The sequence below is a fragment of the Ursus americanus genome, chromosome 33 (assembly GCF_024610735.1).
Source record: "Ursus americanus isolate L20-20 chromosome 33, mUrsAme1.1.p, whole genome shotgun sequence".
Classification (NCBI taxonomy): domain Eukaryota; kingdom Metazoa; phylum Chordata; class Mammalia; order Carnivora; family Ursidae; genus Ursus; species Ursus americanus.
The window spans coordinates 6367362-6391001 of record NC_142159.1 but is presented as its reverse complement, the minus strand read 5'-3'; the positions used below and the strand labels follow the sequence as shown (position 1 = coordinate 6391001).

Sequence of the window (23640 nt, the reverse complement as noted above, 5' to 3'; positions counted from 1 at the left end):
CCACCACCCAGGCCCTCGTTTCTTACATGATGGTCTGGAGTGGCAGCCATGTGGTTGCCAAATGTCAAGAGACATTTCAAGTGACCACAAATGTACGTTATCTTTGTCTACTGCTTTCCAGTGGCAATTTTATCTTCATTTCCTTCAAATCCAACAGAGTCATAACTAACCCGAGTCCCATCTTTGAGGGCCTATTGCCTATAACCATTTTTGGAACCAAATAACCGTTATCAGTGTTTAGTAGCTGTAGGAAACAAAACCCTTCTACCTATTTTAAGTAGAAAAGGATTCAGTTCAAGTAAAGCAGGTGCTTGCAAGAATTGGAAAGCCTGAGCAAGTGGGCTCTGGGCTGGACCTCCAGGAAAAAGGCAGATTGGTCTCCCTTGATAGCTGTTACCTCTGTGACCATCAAGATGAGGCATCAGGCGGCCAGCACAGGCTGACTACAAGCACACACATCACTGCTATTTATGGATCAGGAACTGCATCAACACTCACAAAACTACAGACGGATATTGGAATACTGTTGAAGAGAAACCCAAGGCCTCTATATACTTGCGGCAGCAGCCAAAGTGCCTGAAGATGACCCCTCAATCACTTCTTCCTTCCACATCTTGTTTGCACGTTTAATTGGCAAAACTTAAATTATATTCAGAGCCTTGGTTTAAGGAAGTTTAAGACATGTAGTTTTTAGCTTTCCAGCCTCTTGAGTACAAGAAAGATATTAGAAAGGTTCAGAATGAATAAGTACCCATTCAGCATATCCATGACTTTCTTCACATTAGCCCGTCCAAGTAGGACTGGTGACCAGACACACCCGCTCTCAGTTTTAGCCCCCTTGAAAGTTGACTGCAAGCATCCCATCTGTCTGGCTTTGAAGCTTACCTCTCTTCCTGGCCTCAGAGAAACTTAAAATGTCCTTGTCTTCAGAGCTGTTTTGCTAATCTGCACAATCTCATGCCCAGCCACGTAGGTCTCTAAGCTGTGTGTGTGTGCGCACCGGTGTATTTTAGTCAGACTAAGGATGTCCCACCAAAGAGCCTTCGTATCCTATCCCTTATGTCTGGTATGTTCTTCCCCTAGATAGTCACTTGGTTTTTTCTCACTCCCCTTAGGACTCTGATAAAACGTACTTTTATCAAAGAGGCCTATGCTACCGTCTGAAGTAGCGGCATCTACCATTCTCTCTTCCCTCTCCCTGCTTTGTTCTCCTCAGTGTACTTATCCTCTCCCAGACTCTAGATCTGATAGTCTTTCCCCACTACGGTGTAATTTCCACGGGGACAACAATTCTGTGTTTTCTTCATTGCTGCATTCTACACTTGAAAAGTGGTAGGCATTTCAAAATGAATGAATGCTGTACAAAAAGGAAGTTAAACTTCCCCGTTTTCTGAACTTTTCCCATGCATTACTCATGTTCTCCTCCAGGTGGCGCTGAAGGCCCTCTTCATCAGCTAAAGTCTAGGCTCTGCAACAGGAGTGTTGCAAAAGATTAGAATAAACTTAATTTTTCATGGCCTCTGGTCTAGAGTTCTGGGCTTTTCTTACATGACACCCATAATCTCCCTTAACTTATTTTTTCTTATTCCTGCAGGAGGGAAAAAAAAAAAAAACATGGGTCTTTACCAAAAGCATTTCAGTACACAATCTCACTTAATCTTTACGACCCCATAGTTGAGGATTCTTTTCCCCATGTCGGCTAAGTGAAAGCGGACACAGACGCAACTGCCCAACTCTCACAGCGGGAAGAAGCAGAGCCTAGATAACAACACAGGTCTGGCTGCCAACTCTTGCCCCTCCGAGAGACTTCGATTTTATCCAAGTTAACTGCTGTCCTGGTGAGGCTTCAAGAGAACTGCCATCTTGAGTTGATTATTTGCATTTCAGAGATTTCCGGACTGTCTACCCCTTTTTCCAACAGGTCCCCTTTTTCACACAAGGACACTAGGGCACTTTCTTCCAGAGACCCGAAGTCCACTAAGAGCATTTCCTGTCCCAGGTGCAGGGAAATGTGCTCAGTCTAGCTGCAGTGCCCAAGAGATAAGGATCTTCCAAGTTGTTGTCCAGACTCATCCTCCTCATTGTGGTAAAGCACAGGCCAGGGAGACAAGGAGCATCTGTGAAAGGAAACAGAAAGCCATCTGGTCCTCAGGGAAAGGATGTTTTCAACTCTTCCTCTGGGCCCAGGGCTAAGGTGCTAGAGAAGTTTGGCACTGGAAGCTCCTTAAATATTGTTTTAAGAGTTGGGGAAATTAAGGGCATAAGAGAGAAACTGATTCACAGTCACAAAGTTACTGCCAGATTTAGAATCTTACATCAGGTTTCATGAATCTTTCAGTTTTTCTGCTATACTATGTATGAGCTTTCTTGCTAAGGTCATTATTCTAGACAGAGCCAAAATCCCGAGTAGTACTAACTTAGCTCAATTCTGATGAATTTATAAGAGCAGATAAAATTAAAGGTTGAGATTCTGATGGCATGTCTCCTCTCTCCTTTCATTATGATTTTGGTCAGATTCCTTAGGCCCTCTTACTTAAACTACATCGGCAAAACCGAGAAAGCTTTTTGGAACAGGGAATGCATAGCAGAAAATATAACAAACACCCGGTGGGTTATTGCTTGGTGATTATGCAAAATCAGTACCTTTCCTTCTCCAGTTAAGAATACCCTGTCCCCAACCAGTAACCCTGCACCATTCACTGGGATCTCTCTGAAGAGCCACTGGAACAGCCACCCCCCTTCCCTCTTCTGAAGCACATTTCTACTAGTGACAATAATGCGGAGAAGTAAAGCTTTAACAGCAAAACTGCACAGCTGCCTCTAGAGGGCAAACAAGGTTCATTTTAATCTACAGCAGCTTCTCCACTGGCTGACTCAGCAAATTCTACACTCTGACTACACGGTCTAAAACAAGCCTACCTATGCTTCCTGTCAGGCTAGGAGTCATGGGTTTATAGAGGACTCCACTCAGTCTAATTAGAATACAATCCTTTCCTGGGATGGGGAAACTCTGATCTAGAGACTGTTAAAGACATAAGTGGTCTACTCAAATACTTGGCTCTGTAGGACTATCCAAGCCAAGGAAAATGAGATGGAGTTGAATTACGACAGAAATCTTTATTAAAATGTGTCCTTCAGTAATATGTTAGCATACATACAATATACACACATACATCTGTACATTCTTTGACACACCTCACTGATTGCCACCATCAGTTTAACCAATAAATTAAAACTAAAAAAAGGATGGGGGGTGAGGGGTAGGACTAAGGGCAAAAATCTGTTTTTTTCTGGTAAGAAACTGCAAATTTCTCAGAATTTCCCTGGGGAAAACCTGTGACAAGAGAATCTTTGAAATAAAATACATAAATCCCCGCCTCCCCAAAAAAAAAGATTCCAAAAGATGCAGTTACAACAAGTGTGCTTCTCAGAACAGGAGCATTCATTCCACTTCATACTCTGGCTTCTGCACCTTCTGGCTTCAAGAGAGTCTTCCCCTCGGCTGGGGCAGAGAGGTTCATATGGGCACTTGGGCTCGGTGCACCTTGGGCTCTGGGAGTTGAGGGGCAGGCTGCCATATGGGAGCGAGGGGAGCCACACTCATCTGAGGTGATGTCTGGCACATCGTCTGACTGCGTATCAGAGCTCTCCAGGTCACTGCGGATGCTCTCGGGCTGGGCCAGGCTGATATCCCAAGCTTTGCTGGCCAGGCAGTCTTTCTGTTCACAGCTTTGGTGTTTGCAGGAGGGATCCTCTTCACTGCTGCCGCTGCCACTGCCACCACGACCACTACCTTCTTCTTCATTCTCTGCCATCTGGGCATGAACATGGAGCGAGTCCTCCGTGCTGCTTCCACTCACCAGCTGGTAGTGGCTAGGCTTGGCTTCAATGTCCACTTGGATTTCCATATTGTTGCATTCTCTGTGGAGACAAAATCCACTTTGCTGAGTCATGTGTGGATCATGCTATACCTGTTGGTACAAGCAGTTTGTGGGTTCAGGATTAGGAAGTCCAAAACACAGGTAAACTGTAGACTAAAGCTCACTTTAGGCAAAAATAAAAATTTAACCTCTCAAATAAGATGAAGAACTAGATTCCTTTGGATGTTTAAGAACACACACACCTCTGCCAATTTCTTTACACAACTAAAAAAGAGCTTTCAAAATTCAACTAAGGGTCAGACCCTCACACTATCTTACTCAAAATACAAAAGAAGATTCGTAGTGTTTTACTACTGCGTTACAATTAGAAGAAACCAGAACCTTTCCAGCAGGGAGTGCTGCAATCACACCGTATCAGTTACACTAGCTTCTCAAAAATAAAGAGAACTAGGTGACAGGAGTCACATCAGGCAAAGGGTGACATGAGAGCAAAAGCCACAGACCCACAGACATCAGTGAACAGCAATCTAGCTCCTTAAGTTTCATGAGAATAATTATACAATAGCCAAAAAAGATCCCAAAAAATGGGGGGAGGGAAGAAAAGGAAGAAAGAGACCCTAAAAATCAAGGGCTAACAAGAAGAATCACTCAAGAGATCCCAAACACTCCTATACCAAGAACCTGCCCAGGGAACTCAGGGCACACACTATATATCCCATCTGATGGTACACACAGCCCTAACATGAGGCTTTGAGCTTCTGAAGACCTAGGACCCGATCACAAACTGTAACCTCTCCTGGGCATCTCTGACTGTTCACATACCTGTCCTGTGGGTTGTAGGAACTGATTATGGAACCGGCCATAGCACGAGTACTTGCGTTGTCACTAATTGCACCAAGACTGGCTGTGTCTTTGGGGAAAATTTCCTTTTGGACATCGGCTTGGACTTCTAACCTGTGTAAAGAGGGGACGTTCAAGTTAATACGAGACCTGGGTATTCCGAGACAGTCTGCTTCTCAGCACACATCTCTTCTATTATTCTCTTGGAAATTGAGTTGATCTGATCTTCTCCAATTGTCAAATAGCTTAAATAGATGCCCACACAGTTTCTCTCTTGAGTATCTGCTGAAATCGTCCCCTCCTTTCTATCCCCATTGTTACTACTTAACTTTAGGCGCTGAACATCTCCTGCCTGAAAAATTGCAATTGGGTTCTCTCTCCAGCAGCCCTAAGTCCAAGTCCAACACCTTCCAGATCAGTGCCGATGTGGACAAAGCCCCGATCACTCTAACAGTCCTCTCTTGACTCTCTACTACCAACAGTCCTCTCCTGGCTTCCTGATCTGCCTCCAAGCTCTCTGTCCAGTTCCAACTCTCACCATAGGTCCCAAATCATAATCACTCTGAATTCTTTCTTTCCTCACACACCTGTATATGTTGTTTACCTCCATGACTTTGCACATGCTATTCCTTCTCTCTGGAAGCTTCCTTTCTCCATGTGACAAACTCATATTCAGTCCTTAACAACAAAGGAAGTACCATCTCCCCTCACTCTCTCAGCAAACCTGTCATTTCCTATTAAATGCTCCCACAGCATCTGTTTATTAAATCACTTTATGCATCTCTCCCTCACTCATCTGTGAGCTCCAAAAAAAGGAGACCACATCTCATTCACACTTTATCCTTCATGTCTTGCAAATAGGAACTCAAACACTTAGCAATCAAATTACCCCAGGCTATAAGACTAAAGGACATAGAGGATCCGACCTCCCAAAGAGCAGCAAACTTTCCCGATGGTGTCTCAAAGCTGAGAACCCATAACTATTTCCCTCCTTGGCTCTAACACCAGTTTGCTGCACACCTAAGTATTTCCTCTTAATAGGTTTCACAGTCAAACCCATCTGACTCATCCACTTCCTATAAAAGGCTTTCACAGAACTGGAACAGCTGGACTGGCTAAGCTGCAATTTCAGCAAGTCAGTCTCCAATTATGTCTGTCTGCTTATTTACAAGGGTGATGGTTTTAAGAAAGCCCAGCAGTGAGTTCTCTGGCATGTGGGGGCGGGATCCCCTAACAAGAGACGACCAGAGCCATGAGACACAGACAGGTCAGCAGCAGCCTTCATTCGAGCAATCCCCATCCTACTGCCTACGCCTTCACTCTGCAGCTCCAGCCTCGGATACCCTTCAAGAATGTGCCACAGCCCAGGAAAATGAGGCAGTGCAATGCAAAGTGCATTGAATCAGAGACCTGGGTTCTAGTTTCAGCTCTTACATAGAATCTCAAAATTGGAAGAGGCCTTTGACAAACACCATCGCTTAGGTGCTTCCCAGATGTTAGCTTGTGCAATGACTCTGCTAGAATCACCTGGGGAGCCTTTTCAAAACACAGATCCCTAGGTCCTACTCCAGGAGATTCAATTTATTAATTTTGGGATAGGGCCCTGAAATCTATTTTTAAGAGGCGTGACTGACAGGCACTCAGGTGTGGGATCTAGTCCATCTGTCATCTGTTGCTTGACTCCTTCTAATAGCCAAATGACCATCTGGTCTTACTTTAAACACTTAGAGGGATAGGCAGTTCAGTATCTTCTAACGTAATCCAATCCTTCTTTGGACTTTTATATAGATTTTCCCTATATTCTCTATAATGAAACAAAATTAAGTTTCCTTCTAGCTTCCGCCAAGTTAATCTACCTCTTGGCATGAGTCAGAATTCTTTCTTCCTGTTCAAAGTCCTTCAGATATCTGAAGGCAACCATTTCTCCTACCTCCCTACCTTGTTTTGTCCCATCTGCAGGTCTCTCTTCTCCAGTGCATTCAACTAACTGCTTCTCATATAATACCTGTTACGCTCCTCTGACTATGTTCTGGTTTATCTAACTGGTAAAATGACTGAGCAAGTCATAACATTTTTAGTCATAAAGCTTTACAGCATTTCAACACGAATTTGTAGAATTGATTTTCCTTATCTATCAAATGGGAATAAGAACAAGAAGGTAATAAGGATCACAGCACCAATAAGCCAACAAGATACAGTATAAATGCTGTTCAACTGAAAGTCAATGACAAGCCTAATGGGGAGCACAGCCTTGGGAATTCTACAAAAATGCATGCTTTCCCTTCCAGAAGCAGGCAGCCTAATGTAGCAGAGGCAAGATCTGAAGTCAGGATTGCTCTTTATATGGAGCCACTATGGTGCAGTGGAAAGAACGCCGCACTTTGTGTAAGTCATTCAACGTTTCGGAGCCTGTTTTCTCATTACAAAATTAAAAAAAACCACAACACCACGACAAAAAAACCAAACCACTAATGATTACATCAAAATGAGATGATACATGAGATGTGTCTAGCACAGAGAAGTGGCTCAATACGGGTATGTTACTTCTTATCATTCTAACTGGTTCTGTCAGAAATTATCTATTTGCTTACCTGCTATATTTTCCCTTGCCACTGGAAAGAATGCCACCACTCAGAGTGCCCCCTGAGAGGGCTGCAAAGCTGGCTGTCTCACTGTATGGACCCTGCATAACACTGAGTCCATCTGTTGGGCTTCCGCTGGTGCTCAATACACTAGTCAGACCTTCAATGCTGCTTTCCCCAATGCTGGGATTCTTGAGGGCTCGCCAGGCATCGGCCACTGGGGATGGAACGAAACATTTCAAGTCAAGATAACACAGCATCAAAATAGAGTCTGTTATCTTCCTGTAATGATTCTTCAGAGTGGAGAATATTCATGTAGAAAAATACTCATTTACCCACTTAATGAACAGCTACTATATGCAGCTACCACACATCAGGTGTTTTAACATATTGTTAATATTTAATCTTCCCAATAATTATGCAATAACAGCCCTAATGTTAGAGGAGAAAGTGAAAGCTAGGAACTAAATGACATGTCCAAGTCACGGCTGGTCACATGAAACTACACTTCCGATTCCAAGTTCACTATTTTGTCCACTATACCGTAGATGCCATCTAATCAAACATGAAGATCTCAAAACATGTTTAGGTTATGCTAGGTGTTGATTCTACGAGGAACCCTCAAAAACTTGTGGGACTCTCTGTGCCTTAGCTTAGTTAATATGGTAAAGTGAAAACATCAAAGTAGGAGTCAGGAAGTCCCAAAAAAAGAAGCTGGAAGACTTGCTCTAGTCCCAGCTCTGCAGAAGCTCTTAAACCCATTTTACAGATGTTGAGACAAAAGCTGAAAGAAGTTCCCATTAAATGGGGATAATAATAGCCCCTGCCCTCTCTATTCAGAGAGCTATTGTAAAAACCAGGTGAGATAATAACTGTGTAAAGTCCTCTGAAAATTATAAAGCACTGTGCAGATATAAGACTTTATTATAATCACTACTATTACCAGCATACTTGGAGTTACTTGGAATCCTACTAGTTTGTACCTGCCACACAGAGCCAAGTACCAGAGGAATTAACCTAATAACTCTGGAACAAAGAAATGAAAAGCTAAAAATACTTTACCCCCTACAAAGCTCATTATCCAAAGTAATCCAATGACAATCTCTCTGTAAAATGTGCTGAATTCTACTGATTTTTATTTTCTGCCCCATAAATTCAAAGGGAAATTAAAATCCTCCCTTTACCTGTGATTGGACCATCATCTTCATCGAACTCAATTTTCACCCCCTTTCCATTTGCTGTGCTAACTCCACAGCCACCTCCGCGACAGAGAGAAATGGGCACAACCCCATAGACATAGGCCAGCATGATGGGGACGCCAATACCTGGGGGAGGAGAAGGAAACAAGTCAGCAGGCCATCAGGTTGCCCTAAATTCTCCTTCCCAGCCTGAGCACAGGCAAACCACTTTATAAAGGGCCAAAGAAAGACAGAAGATGGCTATCCTAAAGAGGTAGCTGCGTCTAAAAGAATGACTGGACTTGGGAATTAGAAAGGCCTGGATTAGAATCCTGACTCCAATTTACTAGCTGTATAATCTCACATATCTTCCCAGGGTTGTCAGTGATCAAAAGAGAAGGTACATACAGTGCCCAGCACAGTGAGTGTATGTTGCTTTCATTTTCCCTCTTCTACTCACTGCTGACATGCTAATCTAAGAACCAGTCAATACTCAAAACATTAAATAAGTGACTCCTGGGGTTTACGATCCCCCCAGAACGTTAATTCCAAAATCTTACTGCTGTGGAGGCGGAATGGCTTAGTTGTTAAGAGCACAGGCTCTGAAGTCAGAGTGCCTTGATTCGTGTTCCAGCTAAGAGACCTTGGGCGAATTACAGCACCTTTACCTGTGAGGTAGTGCTGTGAGGATTAAATGAATTAATACATGCAAAACTGTAGTGCTGTGAGGATTAAATGAATTAATACATGCAAAACACTCAGCACTGCTCCTGGTACATGGCGAGCCTTAATAAATGTTAGTTATAATATTCTTATTCTAAAACAAAAACTCATGCCTCCCAAAATACTGTGAGGCATTAACCAAATCAAAATAAAAGTAATTTTATTTTGTGGGTTCCCTAGCAAGTGGAGAAGGAAGATAAAAGGTGAAAAACTAGGCCTTAAAGTAATATTCTTTAACCTTTTCTCTGAGCCAGACCGAGTTCTAAGCACTAATTTAGGAATGAAAGATCCCGAACTCTGACAATTTAGCGTGGCTGATAATCATTAATAGTGCCTAATAGAGTTAACTCCCAAGGTGGGTTTGGCATAAAATGTAGGAGCCTCCAAGGTGAAACATCTGGCCAGTTGGCTAACCGGCTACAGTCAGAAAGCTGGGCGGGGTGGGGGGGGGTGGAAGAAAAGAGAGGGAAGGAAGGAGAAGAGTCGTGGTCTGGGCTAGCTTACCCACACTAACTGCAGCAATAACTGGGGATGCAATGACTGACAAAGTCACTCCTCCTGTGATAGCCAAATTCCTCTTATGTTTGGAGGTTTTCCTTCCCTCATACCTGCTGTGAATCTAACAATAAAAAAGAAAATCCAGGTCGGCAGGTTAGGATATTAATCTTTCTGCCGGGGTGAAAAAAGACAAATGAATATTCTATCTACATTAAAATGTATCCCGTACCCACCAAGAGGCCATCTTTCTCAAATTTTAACCTAACTCAGACCAGGGTGACATAAACTAATACAGAAAAAGTTAATCCAAGAAGAGACAAAATAACTCAGTGTTGTGAGGAAAGTATTTCACTTTTAAGTCACCGAGACAAACCAAGCCCAGGATGCTAATAAGAACTTTTAGATCTCTTGGGGTTTACGAAAATCCATTTAAGAAATTAAGGTTATTTTTATCTAAGAACCAGCTGGTTTTCAGGAAGCTCTGAAATATAAGCTCCTCCCTATTTCCTTCAAAACTTTACCAACAAACCTGGGGATAGAACACACAGAACTCAGCATGTCTTACCTTCCTGCCAACATAAACAGGAATGCCAATGACCATGGCAGGAATGGCAATGCCAGCAATGAGGGAAATCCCCACTGGAGCACCAATCAGTGTTCCCAGCTGCCAAAGAATTTTCTTCTTACGGCTCCACGGCTTCTTGCCCCAGAATGTGCAGCCAGAAGGGCTGCAGAGGAAACATGCTAAAGTTAATATCAATATTACAAATGCAGCTGTTGTCACCAGAGGGCTTGATAAGAGCAGGAGCCTTCTTTTTCAATAAGAATGATTAACAGTTACAAGAAGTTGTAGGAAATGAATATATTACATGAGGGGGAGCAAAAGACAAGGTCAGATTATTAGAGCTCTGGGCCCTTTACCTTTTGTTTGTAAAGACAGGCTTCCAGACTAGAAATCTCTTTTCCTTTCTTTGCTACTGAACCCTGTCCTCCCTAACCTAACACTGATCCAGCTTCCTTGACTGATATACTACTTGGGACCCTGTACAACCTACACACTTGACATCTCACCCAAAAGCGCTGTGCCCTGCAGCTAACAAACATTGATCTGAATAATTTCCTTGGCCTATGTCTTACCCATATGCAATAGGTAGTGTAAACCACGTTCCTGGGGAAGGGTATAAAAAGACTTTGTCACACCCTTTATGTCACTTTCATAGAGTTTGGCCACTTTTATACTCAGTCCTTCTGTGTTCAGCCATTTTTGCTCACTCCCTTTGTCCTGTCTTCTCTACTAGAGAGGATAAACAATTTTGATGGGGCGCCTGGGTGGCTCAGTTGTTAAACGTCTGCCTTTGGCTCAGATCATGATCCCATAGTGCTAGGATCGAGCCCCTGCATCGGGCTCCCTGCTCAGTGGGGAGCCTGCTTCTCCCTCTCCTTCTCCCTCTGCTTGTGTTCCCTCTCTCACTGTCTCTCTGTCAAATAAATAAATCTTAAAAAAAAAAAAAAAAGGATAAGCAATTTTGAAAGTAGGAGAGTAGGGATTATACACCCCTGTGTCCCTGATAATCAGTACACTGTAAGTAACTCAATGTTTGCTATATTGGAAATGAAAATGTTTCATCCACACAATGGATGTTAAGTTTGTAAATATTAACTCCTTCAGGACAATACTTTAATATTCACTCTGAATTCTTTGTAAAGTCATTATACGCAAGGAACTGTAAAAAGGTAACCCTGACCATAATAAACTTACGCAGTTTAGCAAAATTATATACGTGTATGAAGTAAAAGTAGTGATATTTATAACGAAACATTTAAGGAATGCCAATACAGAAGAATGAGGCAGAAAAAGCTGGCGAAGGCATCATAGATGAAATGGCATTTAAGTCGCCCCTGAAGGGTAAATAAGAACTGAACAGGCTGACATAAAAGGGGGTTGCTGGGAGGGTGATGTGATCAGAAAGCATTCTGGACAAAGGGAAGAATATGAACAATTATGAAAGAACGTGAAGAAGAAAGATGGCTAGAGGAGACACAGGGAATAGCAAGCCCAGGTTATCGGAATATAGCATGTATAAAACAACATGGAAAAAGCTAGAAAAGGAGATTAGGGCCAGACTGTGGCAAAGCCATGTTAGGGAAATTGAACTATCTGGAAGGTAACAAAAACAGTCCCTGGAAGTTGCTGAACTGAAGAAAAACATGGTCACAGGAGTGCTTCAGAAGAACTTTTTACAGCTTCCTTCTACTGTAATGAGAGGACAGACAACTGTGTCTCTTTGACATCCTTTTCCCTAAATCAGTAAAAGAACAAGACTATAAAGCAATGGACACATTTCCCATCTCACCTGAGGTAATGCAAATCTGAGATCTCTTTCATACAAAGCCAACAGAATTCACAGCCGCACACTGCACAGGTCATATGATTACAGCTTCCATCATTCATCTTGATAATGTAAGCACTGCATCGTGGGCATGGCTTGATGTCATCTGCTAAGGGGGCAGGAAGATTGGGTAGAAAAATACCCCCAGTTAAACCTAATTCGATTTATTATTCCTAGGAATATATATAAAAAATAAGGAGGCAGTCAAGAACTCTTGGCTGAGAATTCCAAATTGTGCAACCCACTTCACTGGAAGGCTGGCTATGTCTAGACCTCAGGAATCTTCATAAAATGGATCCTGTCTCATACTGAGCTGCCTATTCCCAAAACTGGCATCTTACACAGCACTTAAGCCACACTCTGAACAAGGAGACTTCCCTAGAGACAAAGATGGTTCCAAGAAAAACGAAATTTCACTAGCCAGTAGGCTGACAGAATTCAAAGCAGAGTTCTGCAGGAAGAATAGTCTGCAGCTTGGAATTGGCTTTAAGTTTTGAAAAACTTTAGCTCAGGAAAGTCATTTCTCAGGCTCTGCAAGTATCACTGTGATGTGCTGTTAACACAACCCACAGACCCCTCCCATGATACTTTCAAATTCAAAACCTAAAAATAATTGGGTATGCTATGTAGCATACACCTAGTAATTTTCACAGCAAGCTAGGAACTATCTTATTAAAATGACAATTTAGGAGATTATGCTGTGCCAGGAAAAAGTGAATGGTAAAATCTTTCCTACCAGCCTCTCCCAAATGACATCAGTGAAATAAAATACATTTATAAAAGGCAATAAACCCACTGACATTTTTAAATAGGTTTACTCTGACTTGCCAAGGTTCCTCCTTTTAAGGTTAATCATTAATCCATACGAATATCATTTCCTTTCCTTAACTCTGTACCCTACTTCCAAAAGTGGTGATGCACTTAAAACTAGTAGGAAGACAGGAGAGGTTTAATACTAATTGTCTTTCTGCTCACAATGAAAGTTTTGAAAAAGTCCCTCGCAAAAGGACCTAATTACTCTCCAATATGAGACATATTATTAAAAAGGTAGAAACTAGAGAATTCAATTTTGTTGCATTCCAATTTTACCAATTTATAGGTTGGAAAACCTACAGTTGTCAGAGAGAGAAGCTACATATCAAATATAATATTGAAAGTATTACCAAGTATTTTTTGCTCTCTGATCCTAGGAAATACTTGGTTATACAGTAAATAATCTCTCCCAGCTTTAGGCTCACATTATGAAATATCAAATAAAGAGAAAAATGAGACAATGCCAACTTATACCTGGTCCAGATTCTTGCCCGTAACTGAGACCTGAAGTGTGCTTGGTCCGTACTCGCAAAGTCTGTGCCCTCTGCTGACGGGCCATATCGCATGTCTGATTTGGATGCCATATTTGCTTGCAGTGGTAGCAGAACTCCGTTTGGCAGCCTTCCCTCTCACAGGTCAGCTTTGGGCAGCTGGCACAGCCATAGGCAATAACAGCATAACTATGGGAAGGAAATAGGAAGAGATATCAGTAAGATAAGAATGATCGGAACAAGACAGACATTATTCATCAGTTTCAGTGGGGTAACACTGACACACCTTACCACTACACATGATATAGAGAAAAGAGTACACACATAACACACAACACACACACACACATTCTGTGTGAGGAAGTAAATTTCTTCTTAAGATTCTAAAAACACAAATCATTTACCTTCTGAAAAAATAAGGAAAAATACCATATTTAGCCTGAATTCTAGCATGTATTCAGTCACAGTTTAGGCTACTTCAAGAGCAGTTTACCACAGCAAGTTTCACAAATAACAGGGTACAAAACTGTATCATTTTGATGGTTTGCTATATTTAGAGAGATTAGAATTTGTTTACATTAAAGGACAGAATGTTTGTAAAACAAAAGTATAGCGAAAACTAAAGTATACTTTTTCATTTTTAAGTTCTACAGTGAAGCTGGTCTGAGCACACACAGCCTGAGACAACAGCCACAGATGGATTCATGATCAACTCCCCCTAATGAAAGCTCATTTTATCTTTCTTTTTTTTTTTTTTTTAATAGCTCAAATCTATACCTTGAAATATCTACTTCCTTGACAGGCTCCAGAATCCAAGAATACCACTCATCTGCCTTATTAATTAATACATAGTAAGGCTGTTATCTCCCTCCCCTTCCTTCTCTCTTCTGACACATATTCTTAGTAAAGATGCGCAACTCAGAATCCATCTGCACATCAACTGTTTCTTATAATTCACACTTATTTTCCAAGAATTACTCTCTCACAAACAATCCAATATATTTACAACTATTAGCCCTTCTGACTAGTTCTAAATATGTCAACTAAATGTTCAGATTACCCTAACAAGTGAACACTTGTCTAAGATACAAAAATTTTTTAAAAAGTAATTTAAAGAAACAAAGAAGGGAAAATAGCAGTTGTGAAAGTTCAAACAATTTTTAAACAGGTCAATGATTGCAGGCTTAGGTGTTGCCATTAGGCTTTGTTGTCCTCTATTCCACCTTCTCCTCCAATAACCAAAGACCTCAAGCAACTTATAAGAAAGGCTAATAACATCTTCTTGGATTTATTCTACTGTTTGTTTATTTGAATGTGCATTAGATATTCAGAACATCAACTCGAGTTCTCAGGTTTATTATAGATTCTGCAAGTTGATTTGAGAATGACACTGAAAATATCAATAACGTATCATTTATGTTATATAATACAGTCTGTACTAAAACTCTTCTCAGAAAGAGCAAAGTGAGAATAGGTCAGTGTATGAATGCAAATGATTCATATCCTGTAGGAGTTCTGACAAATTTACCCAACCTAGCTGCAAAATAGCTACTACAGATAAACAATGTTTCTCCTAAAGAAAGTGACCTGCTTGCTATTTTGTGTTAAATGAGAAAGGTATTGGATGACCTCAGTACCTTAAGTCAACTTCTGGTGATACAAATTACATAGACAGTCAGGAAGCCTTGATCATTTCCTGATCTATTCTTACCTCACCTGGTGAAGTAAATATTTATTAACAGATTCTTTTCTTTTTCTTTTTTTTTAAGAACACTTGACAAGATTGATAATGTTACTTTTGGGTGTGGAATTTGATTCCAAGGAAGTAAAATAATCCCAAATACTCATGAACCCACAGTGATCTATTACCATGACACAGAATTACTCAGGGCACGAGACTTAGCATTCCTGTTTTTGGGCGCCTGGTCTGGTCTCCTTGCCCCTGACTCATACTGCATGACACTGAGCTAATTTAAATCTCCAAGCCTTAACCTCTATCTCAAAAATGGAGGTATAGGTGCTTGCCACCTTCAAGTATAACTAAACATACTCTAAAACTGTTCTTAAGATCTTGCCCTGAAAGGTATGGTATAAAAATATAGCACATTTTATCCTTCTTCCTGGCCTTTGCATAATCTACTACTTCTGCCTAGAATGTTCTTTCCTTTCTTCTTGCCCTGGCAAATACTTATCCATTTAAGAACCAGCTCGAATGTCATCTTCCCTATAAAATCCACTTAACCTCTCCAGGCAGCTGGTTGCTTACTTTATGTCTATGTACGATTACTTTATACTACTTATCGCATTATATTGTAATTCTCTGCTTATACGTGTGCTTCCCCAACCAGACTAGACTCAAGGAAAAGTATCATCCATGTTTTAATCTTCAGGGTCTAGCATATTGGTTCGTGCTCAAAATACTTGTGTTGAATGAATGATAGAGACCCTCCGCTGTTCAGCTTTTTTACTTTCCCCAGGCCATTCTAACTCTTCTCCTGGGCCATTACTCTACCCTAAAGCAATCTTTAAACCATATCCATGTATCTATTCATTTACTATATACCAGGTACTATAACTAAGCCCATTTTAGGAGCAAACTCCTAAATTCTGAATAGGGTAATCTTCCCCAGGTAGTTGAAAAAAACTTCATCCTTGAGACCAAATTCGCCTTGACAATCTTGTTCCTTCTCTTCCATGTACCCTACCCTGCAGCCTCTTTCCTACCCTGCTCTTACCTTAACCAAGCATTCAGGTTTGCTAATTAGAAGCTAAATAAGAGGGGGAGAAAGAAGAAGAAGAAGCTAAATAGAAGGTGATGGAAATTACATGCTGCTAAGAAAACAGATGTATTCTTCCCCCTCCTCTTAAGGTTATGTAAATTTACAAATTTTGTTAATTTCCTAAGTCTTCAGAAATATCAAAATATGTGACAGGCTAGACCACAGCATTACCTAACTTCAGCCCTGGAGAAAAAAACCCCGCTATTATGAATTTGATTATGCTCTAACAGACCCTAGTAGTTAAAGAAATGTGTTCCTATACTATGTTTGAACTTTCTAGCTCCAGGCCACATAACTTCATTTACAAATGGACCCTAAGCATGTGTAAGGGTAGTAGAAATGCGCCAAGTTGTCATGAGTTGTACTCTTACTCTCTTCCTCTTATTTATTTATTTATTTATTTATTTATTTATTTATTTATTTATTTAATTATTTTGCCCTAGTTCAAATGTATGTCACCTCGTGGCCAGACAACTGCAAGAGACTACTATCTGGTCACCTTATACCCCACTCCAATCCAAGTTCCAGAACCAGTAGGTTATCTATCATTATGTAACACTTCTACTTAAATCCTTCAACAAAAAAGAAAAATAAGTCCTTCAAACCTAAATTTCTTTGCATGGCTTAGATAAGTCTATCAACTTGAGTCCAGTCTACCTTTCCAGATTGCCCTCTACTTTACAGATCATGCTCTCTATATTGTGCATCCAGACGCTGACCAATCTAGATGCCAGACTTACTACTATATTTTTATACCTCTATGCAACTGCACTTGCTCAAAACACTCTGGCTTAAGATGCTTTTCTGTCTACTTGCATCATTGTTTGCCGGGTATGAATTCCTACTTACATTCTTCAAGGCCCAGATCAAATATTACCTCCTCTGTGAAGTCTTTCTTGACACCATCATGCAAAATCTTTCATCTACCCTCTGAGATCACTTGTGTTTTCTTTAGTATGTATTACATTGCATTTATAATCTGTTATCTATACCTATCTAATCTCTTCTAAAAGGCCAAACTCCCTGTCAAGAGGATTTTCAAAAGTGTCTACTGAATGATCATCCATCTGTCCTCTTCTTGCCCTCCACCCCCATTATCTGTTTCTTTTTCAAAAACTGTGCTGTACATTTTCTTCATCTACCTCATCAAAATTCAACTATCCCATTCTTCTGGGATCTAACTGAAAAATTGTGTTCACAGAGTTGTAGAAAAAGTTGGAATATGGATAATCTAGGCTACAGGAAGTCTCAATCTACTCAGAGCACAGATTCATTGTTTAATAAGGACGCTAACAGAAGACAGAGTAACTGTACAGAGTAAACTGTTAAAGGAGTTTAGAAAACTGCAAATAGGGAAAGTGTCAGTTAAAGATACAATAGAAAAAACAAAAACATGTTTCCTGTTGATTTAAGTTTGGGGAAATTACACCAGATTGAAGATTTACACTGTATATTAGCATTAGCAAAATTTACAGTGTATATTAGCAGGTTTAAAGGGTCTAAAAGCCTCAGAAATAAATTCTGTTCAATCCAATACTTCCCAAGCTTATTTGATCACAAAATGTCTTCTTTTCCAGTAATACCAAAATATACATTGGAAAATATTGATGTAAGTGAAAAATAGAAAATAAGATGAAAAGATGGTGGGAGACTGTAAAGGGGCTTAAATTATAAGGGTAGATCATATAAATAATTAGTTCTTAAAGACATAAAAAGTCATTTTATAGGTCAGATATGAACAGTTTGAAGCAGGGGAGTGATATAAAATGTTCCACTTTAGAATGATATATTAGCAAATATGGGAAAGATGTACGGAGCTGGACGCAGATGGGCAGGTGGGGGGTGGGGGATAGAGTGAAGAGTTGTGAAATAGAAGGTACAGAGCTAAATTAAGAGAAGACATCCAGATGAGCTATATCTCAATTTTTCAAATGTCATACCAGAGAGAGAGAGAGAGAGAGAGAGAGAGAGAGATAAAAGATGTAGGAAGGCTTCAGAGAGGAAAAATAAAATCCCCTTTTCACTGAGAAATTTGTCTTGCTCAAGAAGTTTGTTCTTCCCTCATAAATGTGTTAGAGATGAATGGAAGCTTCCTGTTTACAGGACGGTCCAGTCCAGTTGTCCAGGAAGAACAGCTGATACTACCTATTGGGGTCAGGTAGGAGGGGGGACTCTGCAGGAGGGAGAGCCAGCAATGAGAGGCTGGAGTGGTGGACCTGCACAAAGAATTTAGGTCAAGACAGCCTTATCTCCTATTCATCCGTACAGAAGATCTGCCCCTGCACACCAGGAAATTTTCTGTTGCCTCCTTTGCTTACCCCTCAGTCTTCTAGAGATTCTGAAAAGGTTTAAAGATTGGTAACAGGGTACTTGAGAGGAAAACATTATATATTTACATGATGTGGGGGTTTCTGAGAAGACTCATGCTTAAGCAGAGACTCTAAGGGGTATGTATCAACTGCACCATTTATTAGTTGTGAAACATTGAAGCCCATGCTTAAACTTCTCTGAACTGGTTTCTCTTTTAGAAAATAAGTTTACCACCACCACTCACCTGTATGAAACTAAAATTATTCCTGAATGAGCTTCTAGTCTGAAGATTATAAAGAACTATAAAAATGTCAGTTATTTGTATTTTGAGTTAATTTTATCTCATTGGAAAGTATGTTTTAAATATACTTGGTAATATTGTACTTATTAAACAGTAATGTAAATGTTGCCCCACTGAAATTGGTTCTCTTATTTATGAATAAAATAAGATCATATTCAAGTATGGGAAAATAAAAATTCAAGACTTTGCTCTACTCTAAAAATATTTTGTAAATAAATGATCTTTTAGTATATAGTGTTTTCATTATCATAATCACAGTGAAACTAATGACCAGAACTCTGTAAGACCACTTACATGCCCTCTTCAGCCTGCCAAATAAAATTTTTTTTTTTTTTTAAGATTTTATTTATTTGAGAGAGAGAGAGAGGGAGCATGGGGAGGGGCAGAGGGAGACTGCAGACTCCCCACTGAGCAGGGAGCCCCACCCTGCCAAATAGATATACGTACACACACAGAGTGAAGGGAGGACTTGATAAATTTGGCAGCAAGAACTTGATCTGTGAGTAAAGATGGTCAGGTACAAGAAGAGATAACTAGGGATTACACTTACTGCTCATCCATGATTTTTACCAGACACAGAAGAATAGAACAGTCTGATTAAAACGAAACAAAACAAGCTGTTTTTCTCCTGGCACTAAAGAGAGGTGGCAAAACCACTGGCCACATCCCCAGGGAACTCAGATACGTGTTTGGGAAGTGACAGAATTTTAAAGTTACTCCCTGTTTATCTAACACCTCCAACTGCAGACCTCAAAACACTTTGCAAACATTAATTAAGCTTCTCAAGTCAGGAAAGGATTAGGCCTATTTCAGACAAAAAAAAAAAAAATAAAGTAGATAAGAGGCTGTTTACAAAAAGAATCAGAAAAGAAACTAGATTCCAGATCCATGGCTCTCTCAAAGTTGTCCTTAGGCCACATTTGACAAAATGATACAAACAGTAGCATCCCCAACAATGCCAACAAGTGCATGCTTTTTAAAAAGAAAAGGTTGAGAGGAAAGAATATTGCCCTTGGTTGGAGTTAAGACCAGTTTTTCAAGCCTGGTTCCACCACCCACTAGCTATATGACCCTGAACAGTCACTCAATTTATTTAAATTTCAGTTTTCTCATCTGTAAAACTAAATCAAGTCCATCTTACAATGTTGTAAGGATCAAATTAAATTATGTACGTCTGACACATGGATACTTGGAAGCCAGCTTGTTTGTTTTTTTTTTTTCCGCAGACTTCACCTTCTTTAAACTCACAGATAACACATTAAAAAAATATATAAAATTTTTATAATGCTTTTAAATAATAGTAAAAAAAAACTCTAGATGATACTAACCCAATACTTGGCTAAAATAAGAAATGGCCTTAATTCTTTATTAACTTTTATTAATAGTTTACAGTTGTCACCATAAAGATTATAAATTAATTCCTGTCCATTTTTATTGTTGTGAGCAAAGACAGTCATTGACTTTAGAGAAATAAAAACAAAAAGGGAGCTTTTCCAGAAGGATAATCAGCAATGCCACATTTCTCAGTTAAAATTCAAGGAAAGACATCTCAAAAAGGAGTTAATATACTATTCCAAAATTAACCATGCAATGTTCTAAGTAAATATTCCTTTGGTTCAGAAAATAGATCAATAGTATCTATAAAACCTATCATATATATTAGCCTCCTAAGGCCAGTGAGATCACAAGGCCACCAGATATAAGAGCCTACAAGGTTGTTTCCAACACTCATTAATTCAAAGTGAAAGTGATCTACCATAGACAAACACCATACCTTTGACCACAACACTTCAGAGTAATTTAGAAACCTCATCTCAGTGAGGTTAAATAACACAGCCATCTCTAAACAAGTCTGGCAGAACGGAAAGACAGAAGTTAATTTTTCTTACTCTCCTAGACATTCTCCAGACAGCTTCTTTTGAAGAGGACAAATAGTAGCATCATGGAAATCTTAAAACAGCCTTGGTATACAGGTTACAATTAAAAGCCCTTCTTAACTCCTTTGAAGCAAAGGCCCATGCAGCTTTTTTACTAGCATTACAGTCACACACTGCAAGGAGTCCCTAGCATCTTTTTGTCCCCAAAACATAACACAAGAATAAAATGATCTGCCCAAGGTCACAGAACTGGTAAATGGTACAGTCTGACTCCCAATCACTTAGATAAGCTCTTCTTTGCTGCATGCAACCATTCATGGGATGTACTGACAGTAACATTTTTTTTTTTAAGTGGTGGGAGGGTGGTCTCCATTGAGTACTTTAGATAGTAAAATCTGGTGGTATTCTGTCTCTGCACATACTGCATATTTTCTCACTGACCTTAAAAATTCAGGATACATGGAGCCTTAAAAAGACTGTCGTCAAGAACTCAAGATCAGAGGGGTTGGGTAACACATTGTCTCCTACCCTGTCAGCCTCTGGGTATCCTTCTTCTCAGTGCCCCGTTGCTTCTCTGGACAAAGAAAGGGTCCGTCCCCTCCTCACCCTGCCCAAGGCAGCAGTGTAGGAACCACAGGGGGCCTCCCAACAGCTTGGCACAGACGGCACACAATGCCCAGGGCGCCCCAGAGCTGCCGGTGAGCTGTCCTTTCCCCCTAGTGCCATTTCCATCACCTCCATCCCAACTTTCAGCAGCTATGGTCAGGAAGAACACACCTTCTCCGGCAATGCTGCTAAGTCTGCCCCTGACCAAAGGGACACACCCCTCCGAATGCCGTGAGCCCCTCGGAATATTCTCATGCCTTCCTTTGGCAGTGACTCCCTCCCCGCCCTCATTAAGACATGGCCCCTACCTCTGGACAGAGGGGCGTGCACCCCACCTGAAAGCCTCTCCCTGCCTCCTGACTTGATGGACAGCTCCCTTCCCCTCGCCGACTGCTCAGCCCCCAGCTCAAGCCCTCGGGCAGGGCGGGTGGCGGGTGCCTTCCCCCGCTCGTCTGGGCTTGCCGACGGCGACCGGTTACCAACCCGCCAGCCCTCACCTCTCTCTCGGTGCTGGGACACACACACGCACACGCCGCACCGAGGACCGTCTCTCCGGGCCGGCCACACGTGGGGTGGGGTCCAGTCCCCCGACCCGGGGCCCCTCCGCCGCAGCCCCTGCCCCGGCGGCCACGCCCCCGCGCTCACCCGCAGTCCGGGGCCGGGCACCAGCGGCAGTCGGGGTCCGAGGCCAGGTAGCGGCGCAGCATGAACTCCTCGTACTTGTGCATGAGCGGCGGGTCGGCGAGCAGCAGGCGGATGTCGTGCGGGTTGAGTCGCTCGCTGCACTCGGGGCAGCTGATGGGCACCCGGCTCTCGCTGATCTCCAGGCGCAGGTAGTGGCGAAGGCAGTCTCGGCACGAGCGGTGCGGACAGCTGAGGAGGCGCGGGGCCCGCTCGGGCGGCAGCCGCACCAGGCACAGCGGGCACTCCACCTCCTCCGGGCCGGGGCCGCCGCCCTCCGCCGCCTCCTCATCGTCGAACCCGGGCCCGGCCCCCGCCGCGGCCTCCGCCTCCGCCTCGGTGGCGGGCTCGGTGGGCAGCGCCTCGGGCGGCGGGGCCTGGGCCGCGGCCGGGACCGGGGCGGGCGGCGGCGGCGCTGCCGGGGGCGGCGGCTCGGCCTGCGGCTTGGCCCGGGCGCGGCGGCCGCGGGCCGAGGCGGAGAAGACGCTGTGGAAGGTGAGGCGCCGGCGCCGGCCGCCGCTGCGGCACTTGGGGTCGGGCGCGGCCGCGTGTAGAGATGTAGAGCGCGGCGACTCGGAGTCCTTCTCAGAGCCCATGGCCCCCAGAGGCCGAGGAGCGAGGGGCGCCCAGCGCCTCCACAGCTCCCGCCTCAGCGCCCCCTCAACCGGCGCCGCGACCGCCGCTGCCTCAGCCGCCCTCCCCGAGATAGAAGCCGAGCGGCCGCGTCGAAGTGGTTATAAAGCCTCCGCCCCTCGCGCCGCTGCCCACTGCGCAGACGCTTCGCTGAGATACCTCACAACCCTCACCGCCCCCCACCCCGCGCGGAAGGGGGGGGTGCTGGGCGGGGCCGAGCGGGGTGGGGCCGGGCGTGCTGGGGCGGAGCTCCGCCTCCTCCTGGTCACGGGGTTCCAGGGCAGCCATTTTGAGGAGGCGCTAATCCAACTGCTTTTCTTGGCCCCCTCCCCCAATTCCGTCAGCCCGAGCGCTTGCATCCCCGAGGTGCAGTTTTCGGTTTGCCTTTCCTCACGGATAGGCTGATTGCCCCTTATAGCAAATGATACGGAGGTTACTTCAGCTGTAGAACATAGGCGGGGAGAGATCACATGGTGATTCCCAACTGGTCCACCTTCCAACACTTCTGCTGTTGAAGTTAACAGCATTAATTAATAAAGAATATAGTCATTCATTAAGTATCTACAAAGTGGAGGCATTACTAGATAAGACAGACAGGACCTCCTATCTGCAAGGGATTTACAGAATAAAGCCCAAATTCCTTCATCTAGCATTCCGTGCTATGAGCTAATAAACTGTATTGCCAGGCCCACCGCCCCCCACAACCCCACCATCCTGGTAGCTTGGCTATTTCAAATTTGTGGAAGGAGGCCGAGCACCCTTTTTTCCTCTGGAAGTGTCTTTCTTGTGCTCTAGGCAGGCTCCCTGACAGGAGGCAAGGGTGCAGCTACAACAGCAACAGAAATGGTCCATTAGGGTTAGGTTCAGTAGCACATAGCCAAAGAAAAAAAGTTACTTACAATAGAAATTTCTTTCTTTCTTTCCTTCTTTTTTTAAGATTTTATTTATTTATTTGACAGAGAGAGCACAAGTAGGGGGAGCAGATATGGGGCTCAATCCCAGGACCCTGGGATCATGACCCCAGCCCAAGGCAGCCGCTTAACTGACTGAGCCACT

General features: G+C 42.6%; 1 protein-coding gene across 4 annotated transcripts; it reads right to left on the bottom strand.

Annotated features, from left to right (window-relative positions):
• Positions 1 to 1599: 1599 nt before the first annotated feature.
• Positions 1600 to 22706, bottom strand: RNF19B (ring finger protein 19B). 4 transcript variants are annotated; one of them, XM_045782378.2, is made up of 10 exons: positions 21916 to 22700; positions 13380 to 13585; positions 12057 to 12201; positions 10268 to 10430; positions 9709 to 9823; positions 8488 to 8628; positions 7313 to 7520; positions 4704 to 4835; positions 3414 to 3921; positions 1600 to 2117 (listed from the first exon to the last, which is right to left on the bottom strand). In XM_045782378.2, the coding sequence occupies exons 1-9, from the start codon at positions 22545 to 22547 to the stop codon at positions 3453 to 3455; spliced, it is 2211 nt and encodes a 736-aa protein (XP_045638334.2). In that variant the 5' UTR covers positions 22548 to 22700; the 3' UTR covers positions 1600 to 2117; positions 3414 to 3452. The 4 variants fall into 4 exon arrangements, with proteins under 4 accessions (XP_045638334.2, XP_045638333.2, XP_045638335.2 ...); XM_045782377.2 differs by lacking the exon at positions 1600 to 2117 and having other exon boundaries at positions 3098 to 3921; positions 21916 to 22699; XM_045782379.2 differs by lacking the exon at positions 1600 to 2117 and having other exon boundaries at positions 3098 to 3921; positions 12057 to 12198; positions 21916 to 22697.
• Between the last annotated feature and the right edge of the window lie 934 nt (positions 22707 to 23640).